General features: G+C 31.9%; 1 protein-coding gene across 1 annotated transcript; it reads left to right on the top strand.

Moving 5' to 3' along the window:
- Positions 1-13,228: 13,228 nt before the first annotated feature.
- On the top strand, positions 13,229-19,917 carry LOC134710914 (uncharacterized). The gene is made up of 6 exons (XM_063571332.1): positions 13,229-13,274; positions 14,967-15,077; positions 15,493-15,594; positions 17,065-17,529; positions 18,076-18,254; positions 18,506-19,917. Exons 1-6 carry the CDS (start codon positions 13,229-13,231, stop codon positions 19,805-19,807), a joined length of 2,205 nt encoding a protein of 734 aa, XP_063427402.1. The 3' UTR covers positions 19,808-19,917.
- Positions 19,918-20,170: the final 253 nt, after the last annotated feature.

The following is a 20,170-nucleotide window of genomic DNA, read 5'->3' as shown; positions in this document are numbered from 1 at the left end:
GGAACATATTATCTTTTGACAGAATTGTCACATGTACATATTGCCTACGTGTTCAAGGTACAGTCAAGCCGCCGTTATATTTCTTCATTATATAAAATGTTTCTGTAATTTTTTTCACTTCATTTATTAGAACTAACTGCTGATTAAAAGGATAATTATGATTAATTCCAGCATATAAACCAGGCTTAGATGTAAGCAAACATCATTATCTGTAATCTTCTAAGTGATATGTTATAATTTTTTATTAACTGCAAAAAGTATCTCAGACAAAATAATATGTCCCATCGGTATCATTTGCCTCTCTTGCAAAGAGCTGTGATTGGTTCTAAACTAGATGTGCCTTATTCATACGACTATTCAAATATAAGAAAGGAATTTTATTTGTATCACAGGAGCTTATTCTAATGTTCTTTGTAGTTGACATTCTCTTTAAAGCAAGACAATGGACAATGGAAATGAAAACATCAATTCAAATACCATGCAAAACGTTCATATGAATAACCAGCCGTTTTTACAGACAACGCAGCTGACATCACTGGTACACTGTAGCAACTGCATCAATAACCGTTGAAGCAAACGCCGCCGATAGTCTTACTGAACTTACGGATGGTATGTTTTGTTTTTGGGTAAAAGGTAGAAACGATATATATCTTACAACCGTCTTGAACAGTTTCCATTTCGTCAATTTCTCACAAGAACAGAAGTGCAATAGTATAGTTGATTCCAGGGTTGATATTTCCTTAATAGAGGGTTGCGACTCAGAAGGAAGCTATTACACCAAGAGTTTCAAATGTTTCCACTATTTGCATGTCATTAATGATTAAGCAAAAATGATAATATATTAGAGTTTTTATATATCTCGTAGCTAGTGCTCCTTTAACACTTTTAGCTTGGACAAAGGTAGATTCTTTTTTAATGACTTTGATTAAAAATTCACATTTTAGGCACAACAGTGCCAGGTTTTGTATCCTCAATACATTTTAGGTTAACTTACGCCTCAAGTGTATGTCCAAGTTGTATATAAAGCAAAAGAGAGGCAGAATATTCCGAATGTATATTTAAACCCATAAATAGTTAACAAAGTGACAGCGAAACGGGAAATAAAGATTACATGAAACGCTACTACACACATATTATAAGTAACTTTGAGAGATTACATTAAGGTCGTCCCATAAAAAAAGGATTCTGTAATAGATAATACCAGATAACCAAGGATTATTGTTACCTCTTTAAAAACAACAATAACAATAAAACAAAACATTTTATTAAACATATAGCATCTACAATAGGGGCATCCTAAGATTGCTGTTGGAAAATATATCTTATCTTTTAACATATTATGAAAAAACATTGTAATTCTGTTGATTAATTTATTACCGTCGGTACCAATTTTAGGAAAACATCGACTTCTTAGCTTTACCAAGGCCTAAAGAAAATTAATACTGCGTCGAACGTTTAAATACGTCTTTCATCTAAACTGCAAAATCAGAAAATATATACAAAAATTAGAAACTGGGTAAATTGCTTAACGAACTTCCTCCGTTTACAACAGATCAATACAAATTAGGGCAATAGGTCTCTGTAAGTAAAACTTTATTTTCGTTTGATTTAAATCGTTTTTCTTTGGAAAGTGACTGTTTAAGGAATATGTCAGTTGGTTTTTACTTGTTTCGTTAATTGATACAGTTTGATTTTGTCAATTTTAATGGATTTCCCCTTTTTATATTTGCTTTGGAGTTCTGTTGTTTTTGCCAAACATTTTACATGTCATTTTTGAAGTGATGTTTTCATGTGAATCTTGTGTCTAAGACAACTTCCTAGAAAACCTTTAAAATAAATGGATATTTTTTAGTCTTTAAAGCTGATAGAATTCTCACATGATCTTGAGATTACAACATCTCATTGGCAAATGTCGAGCCTGTTTTGTACATCTAGAAGTACGCGTTCCTATAATCGATATATTTCTTGCTTTTTTGTTTTTTAGGCAAAGAAAATAATTGTTTATCAAGCCTGTTTTTTATTCATTTAAATTAGAAAACAATACGAAAGAGGAAAATGGAAATGATGTTACAGTTAAAGAGGATGATAGAATGCAGCAACTTACGACAAATGACGGCAACATATCAGCAGAGAAGTTGTCAATCTACAGGATGTTGATATGACGACACTTTAAGAAATGTTAATTAAAGAAGGAGATGCTGGAAACACTGGAGATAAATTTAACATAGATGACATTGAACATAAAGGTGGTATGTACAATTGATATTTTACAGCATCAATCAAAACAGTTAATGTGTAAAGTAGGCTAAAAATACGTTAATGAATAGTTATAAAATTATGTTCTGGTAAGCATTGAAAATGAAACAATAGTAGCCATGCTTATAGACATAGGGACCGACTTGAGTACTATGTTTCAAACCTTTGCTACCGACTATTCCTCAAAAAACATTATTTCAACTATTGTGTTAATTTTTCCCTAAACCCGTTCTTGAATAATTATTGCCCAAAACATTATTCGTATTGCTCTTGATGATAATGTTTAAAAAAAAAAAAGCGATTTAAAGCATATATTTATAGAAGGTACTACGATATTCCCGGGCTTGTATTTCCTATCATGATTTCCTTGATGGAAGATTGTTACTGGAAGCTATTTAGTCCATCAGCTAGTTCTCAAAAGCGCGCTAGTTAAGGAGTTTGTGTTACATCCCAGGGTACCGCGATTTTTTTTGATAGAATTCAACTTCATTATCTTATTGAAAAAAAACAAGGTGTTAGACTAAAAATAAAGTGTCCAAAAGAGGATTAAAAACGTCCATTCCAATGGTCCCTTCATTAAGAAATCCCGACTTAGTAATTTTTGATTAAAATTTTTTATATCAAGCGATTAAAAAAAATAAAGTATAGGTTTAAACAACTAAAACAGATACAAAACTATCATATTAAATGTAGCTTGGAAAATTTTTTGTTTAAAAAAATGATTTTTACATTACAAACAATCCGATTTTTTGGGTTCAAATTAAGGCATATTTTCTCCTCTAATAAAGAAATTCGTTATACAATTACCCGTTTTAGTTGATTAAACTTGAGAATTAATCATTATGCAATGTTTAAATCATTAGCAGTATGTATATATCGTTTAAAATATAAATTATTTATTAAAATATATGTACGTGCAAATAGTCGTAAAAATACCGGAAATTATCAAATTACCGTCATTCATTCAGTATACAACATGTACAATGTATTCACACAATAGCATTATCAAATCGCAACTGAAAATAAAATTTTAATTGTCGATTTATGATGTTTTTGTGAGACAAATTATTTTATAAAGTGAATGTGTAATGAAATATTTATGAAAAAAATACAAATTAAGGTGATTTTTTGGCATTCAGAAAAGGTGCACTCTATCGAACTCAATAAAGGTGTGCTTGATTACATTTTGTGTCGTCAAATAGACAGTTGTGGGATTTGACAATACTTTTTACTTTCTTATGTTTCTTAGAGATACAAAAAAATGGCTTTGTTGGTTTCAGTTTAAATAAAGATTCTGATAAACTTTAGTTGCTAAATGCACATGAAAGAGCTGCAATATCCTTAAAATATCGAGATTTGGTAGGAATGGTTTACCCTGAAACATCCGCCCAAAAAGAACTCAGAAAAACTCGAATGAAGCGAGACGAAACTGATGTTTTAAAATTGTTTTAGACACTGCAAAGCTGGCAAATTCCATTATAACATCGGAGCAGTATATGTGGCTTGTTCTTGGGTTCTGTTGCTTCTTCGGAATTAATGTGCGACCTTCTTAACGCGTATGAAAAAGGAAAATTTGCGTCAGAAATTTTCATTACGGAACGACTTATTCAAAAGTCAAACGATACCTTCAAAACACTCAAAAGATAACCATTGCTTACTTTTTTAAAAAATGAAATAAAAGTTAATGACTGATAAGAACATCAAAACATTGAGAGCAGATGAAAACAAATGTCGCCTGCTTGTCATAGCACAGACAAGATAGTTGGTTATGCGATAGGTTCTCCAGTTTGAATTAGGTACTCTCCAATGTCTCTTGCAAACTTTGATGGTACACATGAACAATTAACATCTGTCCTGGTCTTTAACAAAAGGCTCATTCCTTAGGAAAGCATGTAGATATTTGATAACATGGCAGTTATTCAAACCATTACTAGGATACCAAACACTTTTTTCGATTTGGCAATTATTATTTTAAAAACCATCCTTTTAGTTTCGAAAAGTGGTCCCGCATTGATTTTGTCATTCACTAGTATCCCACAATATTCACAAAGAAATTAGAACGGCAGGTCTTTGGAAGGTCAAATCATTACGATAAGTTCTAAATCATCACAATCGTGTTCTTTTGGAATGGAAGAAATGTTTGTTAGTTGGGGGAAACAAAGTTGCTTTTTTTGAATTCTTTGGTTTTGAAAAGAGTTAACAATCCTAGAGATTTACACTTAAATGTATTGATTTATTTGTATCACATGGAAGTATGTGCCACAAAATATATGTTGAAAATGAAATAGTGTAGAATGGTTATAGCTTAAAATCAAACAGGAAGAAGCCGATAAAAAATGTTTCTTAATGCAAAAACATGCAGCTGACAAAGTTAACGACTCTATTGTTAAAAAACCTTCTGACACTGATGTGGAAGTATTGGCTTACTATTTTCACATTTGCATATCAATTCTAACATTGTAATTCTGACAGATACATCTTCCAAATGCAAAGTATTGAATGTGCAATCAATGTGAGCGAAATTTGGTGAGAATGTTTGTAGAAAACTGCCAGGATTTCGTGCCAATACAGGTTGTGATTCAGTAAGTGTTCTGTCTAGTAACGAAAAAAAGCAAAGCTTTCGGCTATTTGACACGTTTTGTGGAGTTTTCAGAAGGTCTATTCCATCTTGGTGAGGTTGGCGAAGAGTTGTCAAAACACTCGAGAGGTTTTTGTGTTCTATATATGGCTACGAAATTAAAAATATCGATGAATAAAGATCAGAACGTTTTGAAATGCAAAAGATGCAATGTTAAAGCACATTAAACAACTTTCAGACGAATATTTGGAAATTTGCTCTTAATCACAACACTGGTCTGTTGCCAAACAACTATGGTTGGATTGTTTAGAGCGCTTTGATCAGTATCAATTTGCTAGACCAACCATCAGCCTTAGATGCTTTGATAATTTTGATGTGCTGTTCATGTAAAGCTGGTTGTACCAAAAAAGATGTTCATGTGTTCAACAAGGTTTATCCTGAACAGATAGCTGTATGTTAATGCTTGAAAGCTTGTAGATATAAGCATGTTCCAATCGTTGATATTGCTAACGATGTCTACGAAGATGATAATAATGATAATTCGGTAGATGCAGATGACCAAACTGATGATGATTCTATGGATTGACCTTCTGCGTGACCTTAAAATGTCGTAATTCGGTTGTTAATTTAAAAAAAATCGAAATCTAGAAACCCTGACAGTTTTATGTGTTTTAATATGTGAGTTATTTCCTGAATGTGGTGTATAAATTTCTGGCAGAATCGTGCATTTCTGGTTGCTTATGTTTGTGTTTCTAATGATTCTATGTTTTTGTTTCTTAATTTAATTTTTTTTTCAACAGCCTTTATATACTTTATGCTCTATGTTTCAATGTGAGAAAATACATTTTATCAAGAAAATTAGAACGTATCCTTCTTTTCATTCAAAATCATGACTTTTGGAAATTACCCTCCCCCTTTTTTTATTGGTCCTCTACGATTTAAAAATTAATTAAAATTTAGCCTGCGTTTTAATAAATATGATGCGTTCCATTTAATAAAAAGAATAGCACTGAATACTTGGTTATTTTTACATTTTTCTGTAAATATGTACAAAACAAAATTTTTGATATACCCTTAAATACCCACAGAACTGAACTTTTGCCCGACCAGCTGATGGACTAATTAAATCAAGAGTTCCAAACGGTGAATTTGATACCATCCCTTCGTAAATTTTACGGACGCCATCACGAGTTGGTTGACCGTTGTAGAATAACCGTTTCACAGATGATATCGGATTTGTTCCTTATGTCGTAACTACAATAGCCTCCCCTAGAATATTACCTACCGGATAAGAATATTTACCGGATTTGTTATAAAATACGCAACACGATTGGTGCCACATGTGGAGCAGGATCGTGTTGCTTAGTCTTTGGTTTTCAATGTTGTGTCCTCTATACTATTTTTTTTCTGTTTGTCTTTTATTTTAAGCCATGGCGTTGTCAGTTTATTTTCAATCTATGAGTTTGACTATCTCTCTTGTATCTTTCGTCCCTCTTCTACTTTTCACTATGTCAAAATTAAAAAAAATTTTTTTTACAGCAGATACTCTATGGTTGTAAAAATACATGTATATGCATTATTGTGTCATGTCCCTTAACAGAGATGATCTCAGGTTCTCCTGAAGGGTATGAAGGGTAACCTTACATGACCCACATGAAATACCTGTCGTGATCCAAAAATATGTGTGGTGTTTACTCTATGATAAGTATCATTCGGTTATGTCATAGTCTAGGAAATTAATATAGGATTGTTGTATTGACAATTGGAACATTTATGATACTGATATTTCAAAATGGTCAATCAACTTGTGATCAGGTCAGTAAAAATTCTTAACGGGAGAATTTCAACATACCACTTTAACCCTTGCTCAATTAGCTTTCCTGCAAGCTGAAATTCTATCAAGGAATCATGATAGGAAACGCATGTTCAGTTATATCGAGATATACAAATACATATTTCTGTTTTATATAAAACAATGCACATACATCAGGTAATATCATCATTATTTCATGCAAAACTACTGAAATCTTCTCAATTGTAGCATTTGTGCTAATTCTAGATGGTTGTTGCATAAAATGGTAGTGCACTTATGTTTAGTCTTTAAATTTAAAAATATGTTATTTTTCACAATAATATATATGATATTTAAAGGTTTAGAAAAAACACGAATGTGGCCACGTACATTCTAGACAAACACCATCGGAAAAGTGACGTTTTGTGGCACATATCATTGCTTTTTCAAATTTAAGATTGAATATGAGCACCTTTAATGACCAACGCAGTTCATATCTTTTAACATGAACTAATTGGATCGACTAGTGTTTGGAATATGTCTAAATTCTTTCATCAGATATACTTCAAATTTTAGGCCAAAATTGGAATTTACCGGACCTTCAGCGTAACTCGTAAGAAGAGTCTTGCCTTTCGCCCTGTTTTAAAGCTCTTTACATACGGTTTCGCAATGTACGAAAGTTGTACACATTCAATCCTCTTGCTGCCTTAGGGAAACTTTTATGCCCATACGTCAAACGTATGCAAGTATCTTTTCATTACTGTATATCTTTCAAATAAAATATTGAAGATTCATATAAACAGTGTAATATGATTATTCAATTTGTATCTACTGTAATTAGGATGGGACGTCATCTGTCGTCAAATTGGGCAAATGACATCAGAGACGTCACGCTGTCGAATTTCCTGGCAAACGAAATGGACTGTATAAAAGTAGCGACCACTGAGTATGGTTTATATCAAACAAGGTCAAACAGTTAAAAGACTATAATTCCAGTTTGTAAAGCCGTGATCACAACAATAATGAAAATCAATACAGTTATAAATCTGAAGTATTCTTATTCTAGGGATGTCCCATGCGCAGCTTGTTGAAACAGGAGCTGGAGTATTGAGTGATACTACAAATGAAGTAACTGCGAACCTTTCAATTGCATCAATAAGTGATTGTGAAAAAAGCGGTAGGTATACCATACTTATTATCTACTTCATTGTTTAATTAGGAAACAAAACTAAGCTCTTTGATCTAATATATAGCAATTCTATATTAATGTTTTTTTTCTCAAAGTCGAAATTAGACATTCAATTCGGTAGTATAGTACGTAAAAGAAAACTGATATTTTAAATGTTGCCTAGACGAATTTCACCATGCTATTCTAATTCTGTCTTGTACATAAAGGATTTCAATTATCAATCCTTGCAATTTGTTTATCCATCAAATAAAGGGCCTGGTTTTTTTTCTTTTGCACGGCACGGAATGATATACTCCTCACAGTATTTACACTTAAAATATAACGTATAATTTTCAAAAGTATCTGATTGGTCACCTTTTCAAAAGATGACTTTGGTGAATCGACAAATCAAACAAAACAAAACGCGTGTCAAAGGGGATTCATGTGAAAACACCAAATGTCTATTTAAAAAAACACTTTTTTTTGCTTTAAAAAAAAGTACAATTTAGATAATCAATAACTTTTATTTTTCACATAAAATTTGTTTCTGCTTACATATGTAACTATATCTGTATCTTAACTATGGTAATTTGGTATGTTTTGTTTTAACGTTTCTTTGCATTCAGTGTCATCTAAACTTATTTTATTCTATTTTGTATTTTGTGTTTTTTTTCTTTTTGTCGTTGTTATACGTTATTTAATATGGCATTGTGAATTTGTTTTCGACTTTAAATGTTCATTTGGTTTCCATTTGATATGATTTTATTTTTAATAAGCAATCAATAAATATCTTGTGATCCACTTCAGTTTGTCAATATAAATAACAAGTAGGTGACGTGTGAAAAAATAACTTATAAGCATAGCATGTCAAGGAGACAGATTAATATAAGCAGTTGTTGCTTTTTTCTGGATCCTTATTGTGAATGTGTTTTTCATATAAAATATTGTTTACACTAAGCACAGTCTTTTCCTGGTTGTTTTACAGCAAAAATCATAGTGTAATATTTTAAAGCATTTCTTAAAGACTCTGTACTGAAAATTTGTTTAAAAAACCAAATACAGAAAAAAGTTTTTCATGTTCAGACACAATTTCAACTATATGACAACACCAATTGTGATACATCAGATTAATCATCCTCACAATGAATTTAATTAAAAACTGCCCATGTACAGTTTTCTTATCATATCGCTAAAAAATTGTGTGAATATAAGGATGAGGTGGTAAAGGCCCTGTAGACAACCAATCCAACCTTAAAACAATTGGATAGATATTTCCTAGAATAATCACAAGTGAAATATTGTGTATAAAAATTTAACCCAGTTCTGGTATTTTCTTATTCCAGGAATAGATCACCTTAGCCGTATATGGTACAACCATTTGGAAATTTGGGTCCCCAATGCTCTCCAACTTTGTACTTATTTGTCTTTTTAACTATTTTGATCTGAGCGTCACTGTTGAGTCTTATGTAGACGAAACGCGCGTATTAAATTATAATCCTGATACCTTTGATAACCATTGGTACATTCCCCAAATAAACAAATCAAATACTATAAAAGAAAATGAAAAGATTTAGTTTCAAATGCGATTTTTCAAATCAATCATGTGCAAAAGAGGTTGTAGATTCCTTTCCCAGCTTTTGCAATACTTTCATAACTTTCTCTTTTAAGTAAGCTTCGGACTTTCAAATATATTAGCCAAATCATCACTGGAGAGACATGTATTTTCGAAATGCATATCTGGTGCAGAAGAAAAGATACCGTTTATGTTATTTATTTTTTTAGTTTATAGCAAATTGTCAAAATCGTTCGTACATCATCATTCCTAGTGATAACATTCACTATTAAATCCAGTATGATAAGAATCAGTTAGTTATTATTAAAATGTTTTTTAAATCTACTGGGAAAAGTTAAATCACAAAAATACGAAAATCTAATCGGACAGTCCATAATCACAAGGCACAATCAAATAACAAAACACATCAAAAACGAATGGACAAGAACAGTCATATTCCTGAATTGGTACAGGCATTTTCAAATGTAGAAAATGGTGGATTAAACCTGGTGTTATAGCACTAACCCTCTCTCACTCTGATGACATTCTGATGCGTGAACTAAACAGACATAATAAATAAAATAGTCAAAATATGGGTACAGCAGTCATCATCGTGTAACAATTTTAAAAGGAACAATTTAATAGAACGCAAAAAATCTATCTACAAACACATTCATTCGCGTGTCTGACGTCAGAAAATTTTATACGTCACTTATATATGTCGTTCAATGTATGTCGTTCAATGTATATACAAACAATTTAAAACTTCACATAGGCAATGTTAGCATACAGGGTTAAGAAATCAAAAGTATGTAAGAATTAATTTCAGAAATAGACTTCTGTTTCAATTTATATTACATCATAAAACAACGATATAAGTCTCATTTTTGTAGGGAATGTGTCTGTAGGAAGGAATAATCCCCCGTTTTAGTTTCTGATACTTCCACTTTTACAAATGTACATATCGAAAGATTAGATATAAAAACATACGAATTTAAATTTTCACAGAAAACTTGGATGGATAGTTGCCTCATTGCAACTCATACCACATCTTCTTTTTTTCTTTGAATACATCTAATTGCTTGGGCATCAGATTTGGGTGTTTTATTTGTACGATCTTGCCTTCTTTGTATTTTAATCGTTGGTTCACAACAAAATTAGCGAGCTCCAAGGAAAATACAGATCGGAAAGTCCGTTATTAGCTTAAACGACATCAAAAACCCGTTATATTCCTGACTTGGTACTGGCATTTCCTTATATAGATAATGATGGACTAAACCTGGTTTTATGCTAGCTAACCCTCTCACTTGTATAAAAGTTACATACAATTCCATTACTAGTATATTGACAAAAATGTGTGAAAAAAACCCAGACATAATAGACCAAAATGGCCAAAAATAGGGGATCAGCAATCAACATTGTGTTTTAATGGAAGAAACATGGCACATAAAGTGTTGAATAATCCTTCAGCACATTCAAAATAATCCTTGTGACTATTTCGATGTCAATATGATGCTGTCAAAAAATGTTGTATATAAATTGGTTCTGTAAGATACAATCATCTTTTTGTTTGTTTCATTGCAACTTGGTTGACATGCAAGCAATAAAATCACAATAACATATGATTACAGTGATAACTGGTGTCGAGGTAGTGCAAACACAAATAGGAGATATGAATGATGAGACAAATGAATTGACAACGGGTGGTGATGCTGATAAAAGTGGTTAGTACTTAAAAATGCGTAAATAAGATCGTAACAATCGGGTTTTGTCATATGTATTAACAAAGTTAAGCTTTTTAATATAATGATCTTTTGAACTTTGACCTTGAACTTTTGAATCACTGGCATCTCATACAGGATATTATAGTTTGCAATCAAGTATTCACAAAAACAGCGAATGCGTCTGATTGTTTATAATAGTTATCAAAGGTACCAGGATTATAATTTAGTACGCCAGACGCACGTTTCGTCTACATAAGACTCATCAGTGACGCTCATATCAAAATATTTATAAAGTCAAACAAGTACTAAGTTGAAGAGCATTGAGGATCGAACATTCCAAAAAGTTGTGCCAAATACGGCTAATATAAAAAAAAAAAAAGATATGATTGCCAATGAGACAGCTATCCACAAAAGACCAAAATGACACAAACCTTAACAACTATAGTTCACCGTACGGCCTTCAACAATGAGCAAAGCCCATATAGCATAGTCTGCTATTAAAGGCCCCGATAAGACAATGTAAAACAATTCAAAAGAGAAAACTAACGGCCTAATTTATGTCAAAAAATAAACGAAAAACAAATATGTAACACATAAACAAACGAAAACCACTGAATTACAGGCTCCTGACTTGAGACAGGCACATAATAAATAGGTTTTATCGCTATTTTGTGCATTTTTCCTTTGATCTTTTTTTGTGTTAATTTTCATATTATGCTATTCGCTTGATATTATCAAAATGTCAGCCCAAGAGCCGCATGGCTCGAGGGCTGATAATACATGCCATATGAAAAATGACATGTTATGATCTTTTTATCATATGCTTCAACAGTAGCGAAAAGTAACAGATTCATATATTGATCCTTTTACTTGGTTCCCGAAAAGAAGTTGAAAGAGTAAAAAGTTCACTGACGTCGGACCCAAAATGATTTGATACATTCAATATGAAATCTTTCTATCATATGCCTCAACAGAGAAAAAAAACACATTTTTATATGGACGAATCGACAAAGAAAATAATTCAACAATATACATAATGAACATTGTTTTGAAAAGTCAACTTTTTAATTTATGTTTCAGAAAAAATGTATTTATTTAATAATTATTATCTTTTTTTTAATTCAATTTAATTATTTTACACAATATACTTTCCAGTATTCAAATAATTGTTTTGTACACTACTTTGTAATGTTTTTCACTGAAAACGTAGCATTGAGGTGTATTTTCCGGAATTTGCCGAGTATCACCGAAATGCCATGTGATAACGTTACGGAAAGGCATGTGATAACAATCGAAGCATGTGATAAACTTTTCATATCAGCCCGCTAAGCACCAATTCGAAAAATATGGAAAATACTTTAATTTAATGCTATTATCGTACGGTAAAAATAATATGTTATTTAGTCTCAGTATATGATAAGGAAAATTATCACTTGAAACTAAGCATGCATGTGGCGTTGCTAACGAAATTGACACGAAATTGACATGAAATTGACCACGTCTTCATAGGTAAAATAGCGATAAAAAGATTATCATTGTTCATCTCAACTCGATTGCCTTTCTCGCTATCGCCGGCCAGGCTCAAGCGAGAAAATCAATCTCATTGAGATGATCAACGATAATCTATAAATCTATGCCTGGGAGTAGAAAATCCTTAGTTTTTCGACAAATTCAAAGTTTTGTTAACAGGAAATTTATAAAAATTACCACATTATTGATATTCATGTCAACACCAAAATGTTGACTATTGGGCTGGTGATACCCTCGGGGATGGAAAATAAAGGCAACAGTAGTATACCGCTGTTCAAAACTCATAAATATATGGACAAAAAACTAAATCGAGGTAACAAACTTAAACCGAGGGAAACGAATTAAATATAAGAGGAGAACAACGACACAACACTGAAATGTAACACACACAGAAACGGACCAAGCATCAGACAAAATCCCACGAGAATAACAAATATAACATCAAAAACAAATACATGAATTTGGGATAGACAAGTACCTTGACACGTCTTATCGCAATGTGAATTTACACTCAAAAATAAGAGAAAACAAACGACGCAACATTAAAATGTAACACACACAGAAACGAACAATAATATAACAATCGCCATCTTCCTGACTTGGTGCAGGACATTTTTAAAGGAAAAAAATGGTGGGTTTGAAACGTTTACCAGCAGTTGCATGGACCCAGTGCTGTAAATAGTTAACAAAGCTACCAGGATTATAATTTAGTACGCCAGACGCGCGTTTCGTCTACATAAGACTCATCAGTGACGCTCATATCAAAATATTTTTAAAGCCAAACAAATACAAATTTGAAGAGCATTGAGGATCCAAAATTCCAAAAAGTTGTGCCAAATACGGCTAAGGTTATCTATGCCTGGGATGAGGAAATCTTTAGTTTTTCAATAAAATCAAAGTTTTGTTAACAGGAAATTTATAAAAATGACCACATTATTGATATTCATGTCAACACCGAAATGTTGACTACTGGGCTGGTGATATAAAACGTACAGACATCTATCAGATATTCTTACATTAACCAAAATTTTAAAATAAATACCAATGGAAAAAAAATATCATCATATAATAAAAAATACCGCAGAAACACTGCATAAGTGTAGGATTGATGCAAAAATATAATTGTAATTGACAAATAACATACAATATCATTCTTACAAATGAGAAAAATTCATATTAGTAGGAATCTGTCTATTTAATATTATTCTAGATAATGTAATAAAATATTTTATTCCACCATACTATCCCATTTCTGTCTTGTACATAAATGATTTCCTTTATCAAACAATAGTGAATCGATTGTACGACAAATATTATAAAACAATATAATTTGTTTTGGTTTTTAACAGCAATGTATTTGTCCATGAAATACAAGGCATCTCTTTTCATTTTCACAGCACGTTATGACAACCGTTGCAAAATTTTAACATTTAAAATCTAATGTCTGATATGCAAAAGTATCTGATTGATCACATTCCACAAGATGATTGTGACGCAACGCCAAACAAACAATTTTGCATTTTAAAAGAGATACATTTACCTTTTGAAAACACTCAATGTTCAGTTCATTTAAAAACATATGTGGCATCTCAAAATTCCAAAGCAAATGTTCATTTTTTCATCTTCTACATGAAACATATACTATTTGGATTATTAATGATTTGGTTTTTTTTCCAATTTGTTTCCTTCATATATACGCGAATTAAGATTTAACTGTTGCACTTATGTATGTTTTGTTTCTTTGCATTCATCGTCATCCTAACCGGCTTTAATTGTCTATTTTGTTTTTTCTGTAAAGTTGTTTGTATTTTTGTCGTTATTTACCATGACCTTGTCGAGGTTTTTTTTCTGAATTTGAATGTTCATTTGGTATCTTTTACAAGATCATTCCATTTTTGTCTATTTTTTAGGATTTTATTGTTAATATGCAATAAATAGAATGTCCAAATTGTTCTAATATTATTTTTATATATTTTTTAATTATTAGATATTATTATTAATCTTTCAGGATAAACACTAAATTTTTTATTCAATTAACCATTAGATTTCTGTGTTTTATTTGTATCATCTTGCTTTCTTTGTATCTTTAATCATTATTCATATTTCATCAATACATTTAGCAAAAGCAAACGCGTTAGAATCTGATCTTAGATATAGTTTTGAGAAAACCATGAAAAATATAGCGTCTTTTAATCTTTCTATATGTATGACTTCTAAAATTTCGATATGATGCGCTCGAATATTGTGTGTTTAAAGTAGTCTTAATTTGATTCTGAGAGTAACAATGACCAGTTTTGTGTTTAACCAAAACTTGGTTTACATATACTTAAAAAATATCACAAGCAAATATAGTTCTCTTTTTACAGTGAAACCCGATGTACAGGTTATTCAAACACAAATTGAAAATATCAATGATGAGACAACTGAGGTAACGACGCAAAATGTAACTACAACTGTTGACGATGGGGATACAAGTGGTTAGTATTTAAATGTGTTCGTTTTACATTGATTGTCATTTAAACATATTGAATGTGTAAGGAAAATTCTTTTATCCAACTTCATATTATTTCACTTGGGATTTCCAATTTGAAAATATAAGCCTACTTATTTCAACTTCCTATTTTTTTATTCATTCGGTTTGACATTCTTTGTTTTTTTTTCTTTAGTTTTATAAAAGTTTTGTAAATAAAAAAAGAGCGTGAGATAAATGTGCTGGATATATGCTGCAGTCTTCAACAACGTATGGTTTCTCGGAGAAACACTGGTTAATATATTTCATAATATTCCAGGTACTTAGAAATTAAAATTGTTAATGCTACGTTAAGCCTAAAACAAATGTATCAATATAGTGAAATAACAACATAAACAAGGAAATGATGTTTTTATAAACAGGAGAAATTAGTGTGCAGGTTGTTCATACAAAACCTGGCGTTTTGAACTCTGAGACAAATAAGCAACATCCAGATTCATTGATAACTGAAGGCGTTAAAACCGGTAAGTATTGATTGTTTTAAGACATCTTACAATTTTGATTTTGAAAGTGTTTTTTATCTTTAATTTGCCGTTCAGACGTTGAGCGCCTGCAAACATTTGATCTCGTAACATGCTATTGATACTTTTCTCGCCAGGAGCAGGGAAATAAAGGCAACAGTAGCATACCGATGTTCAGCTCATAAATAAATAGAAAAAAACAAATCCGGGTCACAAACCAAAACCGAGGGAAACGCATTAAAAATAAGAAGAGAACAACGCCATACATTAAAATGTAACACACACAGAAACGAAATAAGCATTATTCAAAATCCGATAAGAATAACAAAAATAACATCTAAACTAAATACATGACTTTTGGATAGAAAAGTACCTTGACACGTCTTATAATAATGTGAATTCACACTCAAAAATAAGAGGAATCAAACGACACAACAAAAACACAACGTTAAAAAGTAACACACACAGAAACGAACTATAATATAACAATGACCATATTCCTTACTTGGTACAGGACATTTTTAAAGAAAAAAATCTTTTTTGGGTTAAGCCTGGTTTTGTGGCATGCAGAACCTCCAGTTTTAATTTCCATGTTCAATATAACATTAAATGACAACACAACATTACAGGACTACATTACAAATAAATAGGAGAACATGTTGGGCAAAGCAATTCAGTGCTTGTAATTGGTTACTGTCTACGTTTGAGATATAAATATATATAGGTATAGAAATTGACCTAATGCAAATAAATATATCAACACATCATCTGATAATCTATTTTGGGTTGAAAATATTACGACGGAAAGTCTCTTACTGTTTGAATATTGAATTGTAATAAGAACCATACAAATATGACTAACTTCTTTTATTTCGAATTTTAACGTTCTAAAATCAATCAAATTCTTTTATTTTTTTGACATTTACATGTATGCATGAACTTGCACTAAGGCCGATTTCTATCCGACGCAGTTCATATACATTTTTTAAATTGTTTTGTACACATATCCGACGGTTTGATTTCTCTTTTGAATTATTTTGAATTTTGTCATGTCGATACCTTTGGTAACATTTCGACTAGGTGAAGATTCGCATGGCGGATAAGGCATGTGTTTGAAATTTATTCAGCTCCCTTAGTATTGATTTGTCTCCTTAAACTTTTTATCAGATTTGATCATCATTTGAATACTTTGTCTGTATAAACTATACGTTCCGTTCATTGTTGGAGGGAGTTTAGGAACCTATATTTTACTATAGCCACATCATTTGATAAAAGTTTGCTCATTTTCTCATTGGTAATCATACCAACTAATAAGTGTACCGAATCTGTCGATATAATAATTATCAGTTATATATAATGCAAATATCAGAATTGCGTTCAATTCATATGAAATGAGAATGTTTATATTTTTTAAATTTCTAAATAATTTGATAAGACGGACTCTGTTTCCTGAATATTTAATTGAATTTGTAGATATCAATGAAGAACTAGAAACGGGATCCGACTATTCTGAGCTTCCATCAGCACCAGGAGATCTGATCGAAATAGAATCCTCTTCAAACAGCATTTCATTAGCTTGGAATGCACCTAAACAGAGTTCAAATAACGTTGATTATTATGAAATTAAATACAAAATATGCAACAAACGGGGTGTAAAATGGATACCAGTAGTTACGGAAACAAGCAGACGAACAGTTACGGTTACAGATTTGAAATGTGGCACAGATTATGAATTCAGAATACGAGCTGTCAACGAAGATAGTGATGAAGGTCCCTATGGCACAACAGCTAAGTTTTCAACCAGATTGTCATTAGCCAAATCTGTACAAATAGGAGCCACAAAAATAAAAGATGGAAATCCTAGTATCTATAAACTTCCTTTGTACCAACTAAAAAATTCGATAAACATGAGAGCAAGAACAAGAAAATGCATCTTCGGTAATACGTTATTTATTTAATAATGGTAATTTTTTCACTAATACGTTTAATAGTCTAAGTGGTAAAGTAGTTCTTATTAATAATGGTAAAACAAAGCGTAAAATATATTAGAATAAAACTCACTATGACGGAGACGATTTGAATGTATCAAAGTGACAAAAGATGAGTGAATAGAAATTACTAGAGAAATATATTCGATTCAGCTAAAAAAACAAATTTAAACATCTTACTACACAATATTTTAGGAGACTAATACTGCGATTGTCACACTTTTTAATCCTTCCCTTTTAAAGCCTGTGATCACCCTTTGACTTTGGTGAGGTTCGTGTTTTTTAATCTTTAGTATTCTTTGTTGTGTTTTTTTATATTACTTTTGGTGTCTTTCGCTATTCTTTTACTACAGGAAGTTAGTCGTTAATATTGAGATTGAAAAAAACGAGGTCCTTGTCCCCTGAAAGTAGTCAGAAAGAGTACCACTGGTATCGGACTGTTATTTTCTGGAGAATATGTGGAATAATATAACTTTAAGTTCAAACTGAATTGTAGGTAACAAAAAAGGGGTATGTGCTGAAAAGACTATTATGTTAGTTGGTGCTACCGGTTCTGGAAAGAGCACATTGATAGATGGTATGATAAACTATATTACTGATGTATCCTGGGATGATGATTTCAGATTTTCATTGGTGGATTTAACTGATGATGAAAAGAAAAAGCATAAAAACCAGGTACTTAAATGTTTTAAAGACAAAAATAATTCTAAAAAAAACACCACAAAAAGACATATATTTTGGTACTATTTCAATATGCATACATAAATTTAAAAGATATGGAGATGTGGTATAATTACCAATCACACAACTATCCACCAAAGTTCAAATGTATTATTTGTATTTTTCCTGCTCTTGATTAAAATTTTCATATCTGTATGTTTAATCTAGTCTAGACTTTAAAGTCATCCTTTTTTTTTGTCATTCAGGCTGAATCTCAAACTGAATGGATAACATGTTACACAATTCACAAAATGGACGGAAGTAAAATTAATTTTGATCTCAACATCATCGACACACCTGGGTTTGGTGACACTCGTGGTATAATTAGAGATAAGGCGATTGTCGATCAAATCCGCGAGTTTTTTACAACACCAGGAGACCAGGGAGTTGCTTTTCTAGATGCAATTTGTTTTGTTACACAGGCACCAATGGCTAGATTGACACCTCCCCAGAGATACATATTTGACTCTATTTTGTCAATCTTTGGACAAGATGTAGCTAATAATATATTTGTGCTGATTACATTTGCGGATGGAAACGAGCCACCAGTACGAGATGCATTGAAAGCAGCAAATGTGCCTTTCCAGAAATCCTTTAAATTCAACAATTCCGCATTGTTTGCAAACACTGGTAAAGCAGAGGAAGCAAAATTCGGCAATCTGTTTTGGAAAATGGGACAAGAAAGTTTTCTCATCTTCTTTAATGAACTTGACAAAGTTGATCCCAAAAGTCTGCAGTTAACAACAGAAGTGTTGCAACTAAGAAAGAACCTGGAGGTCACTATTCAAGGCTTACAACCTCAAATTACGGAGGGGATAAACAAACTCAATACGATTCGACAAGAACAAGATGTTTTAAAGCGACATAAAACTGATATAGCAGCAAACAGAAACTTTACCTATGAGGTCGACGAGATACATATGAGGAAGATTGATTTGGAACCAGGAACCTACGTTACCAATTGCTTGACATGCAATAGAACTTGCCATTTTCCATGCGGCATACCAGACGATCACGGAAAACATGGCTGCTGGGCAATGTCAGACGGAGATTGCAGAATTTGTCCCAAAAGATGTAACTGGATTATACACAAAAACAACTCGTTCCGTTTCGAAACATATAATGTGAAAATGAAGAAGACTTATGACGAACTGAAAAAGAAATATGAAATTGCCCAACAAGAAGAAAAAAAACAACGGTCTGTTTTGGGAAAGGTCCGAACTGCGTTCTCAGCTCTCGGTAGAAATGTTATGACCATGGTACATGATGTTCGTGGCTACATTAATAAATTAAATGAAATTGCACTCCGGCCAAACCCTCTGAGCGATATTGATTACATTGATCTGCTTATAGAGAGTGAGAAGAACGAGAAAAAGCATGGATGGGACCAACGACTAAAACTTTTCTATAAAATGAGGGAAGAGGCTGAGCTTGTTTCAAAAACATCAAAAGCAAATTACAAACCATGGGGTACAGATGCCGACATTATCAACGAGATAGATGATTAACACAGATAAACATTTTCATATAGATACGTTTGCTGTATTGTATATATTTTTCAAAGTTATATATAGTGTTATGTAGCTAGAATGATTATATTCTATTTTACTAGTAATAAAAACGGGCCGCTAAATCGAGTGTTTTTCCTTCTGTAATACATATAAATTGCTCTACAAAACCTCTTTCGAAATAATAAACATCAATTTTATCAGCAATCAAAGCCGGACTTTAAAGTTATTGTTAAACTGACATTATCATGATGCTTGATTTATTGATTGACAACATATTTGTAAGGTTTGGAGAACGTATTTTTCAATAAACTATCGGCCCTCCCATAGAAACCAACTGTGTTCCTCTTATTTCCGACGTGT

Source organism: Mytilus trossulus, chromosome 3 (assembly GCF_036588685.1).
Source record: "Mytilus trossulus isolate FHL-02 chromosome 3, PNRI_Mtr1.1.1.hap1, whole genome shotgun sequence".
Taxonomy (NCBI): domain Eukaryota; kingdom Metazoa; phylum Mollusca; class Bivalvia; order Mytilida; family Mytilidae; genus Mytilus; species Mytilus trossulus.
The sequence above is the reverse complement of the archived record's forward strand: the minus strand, read 5'-3'. Positions and strand labels throughout refer to the sequence as shown.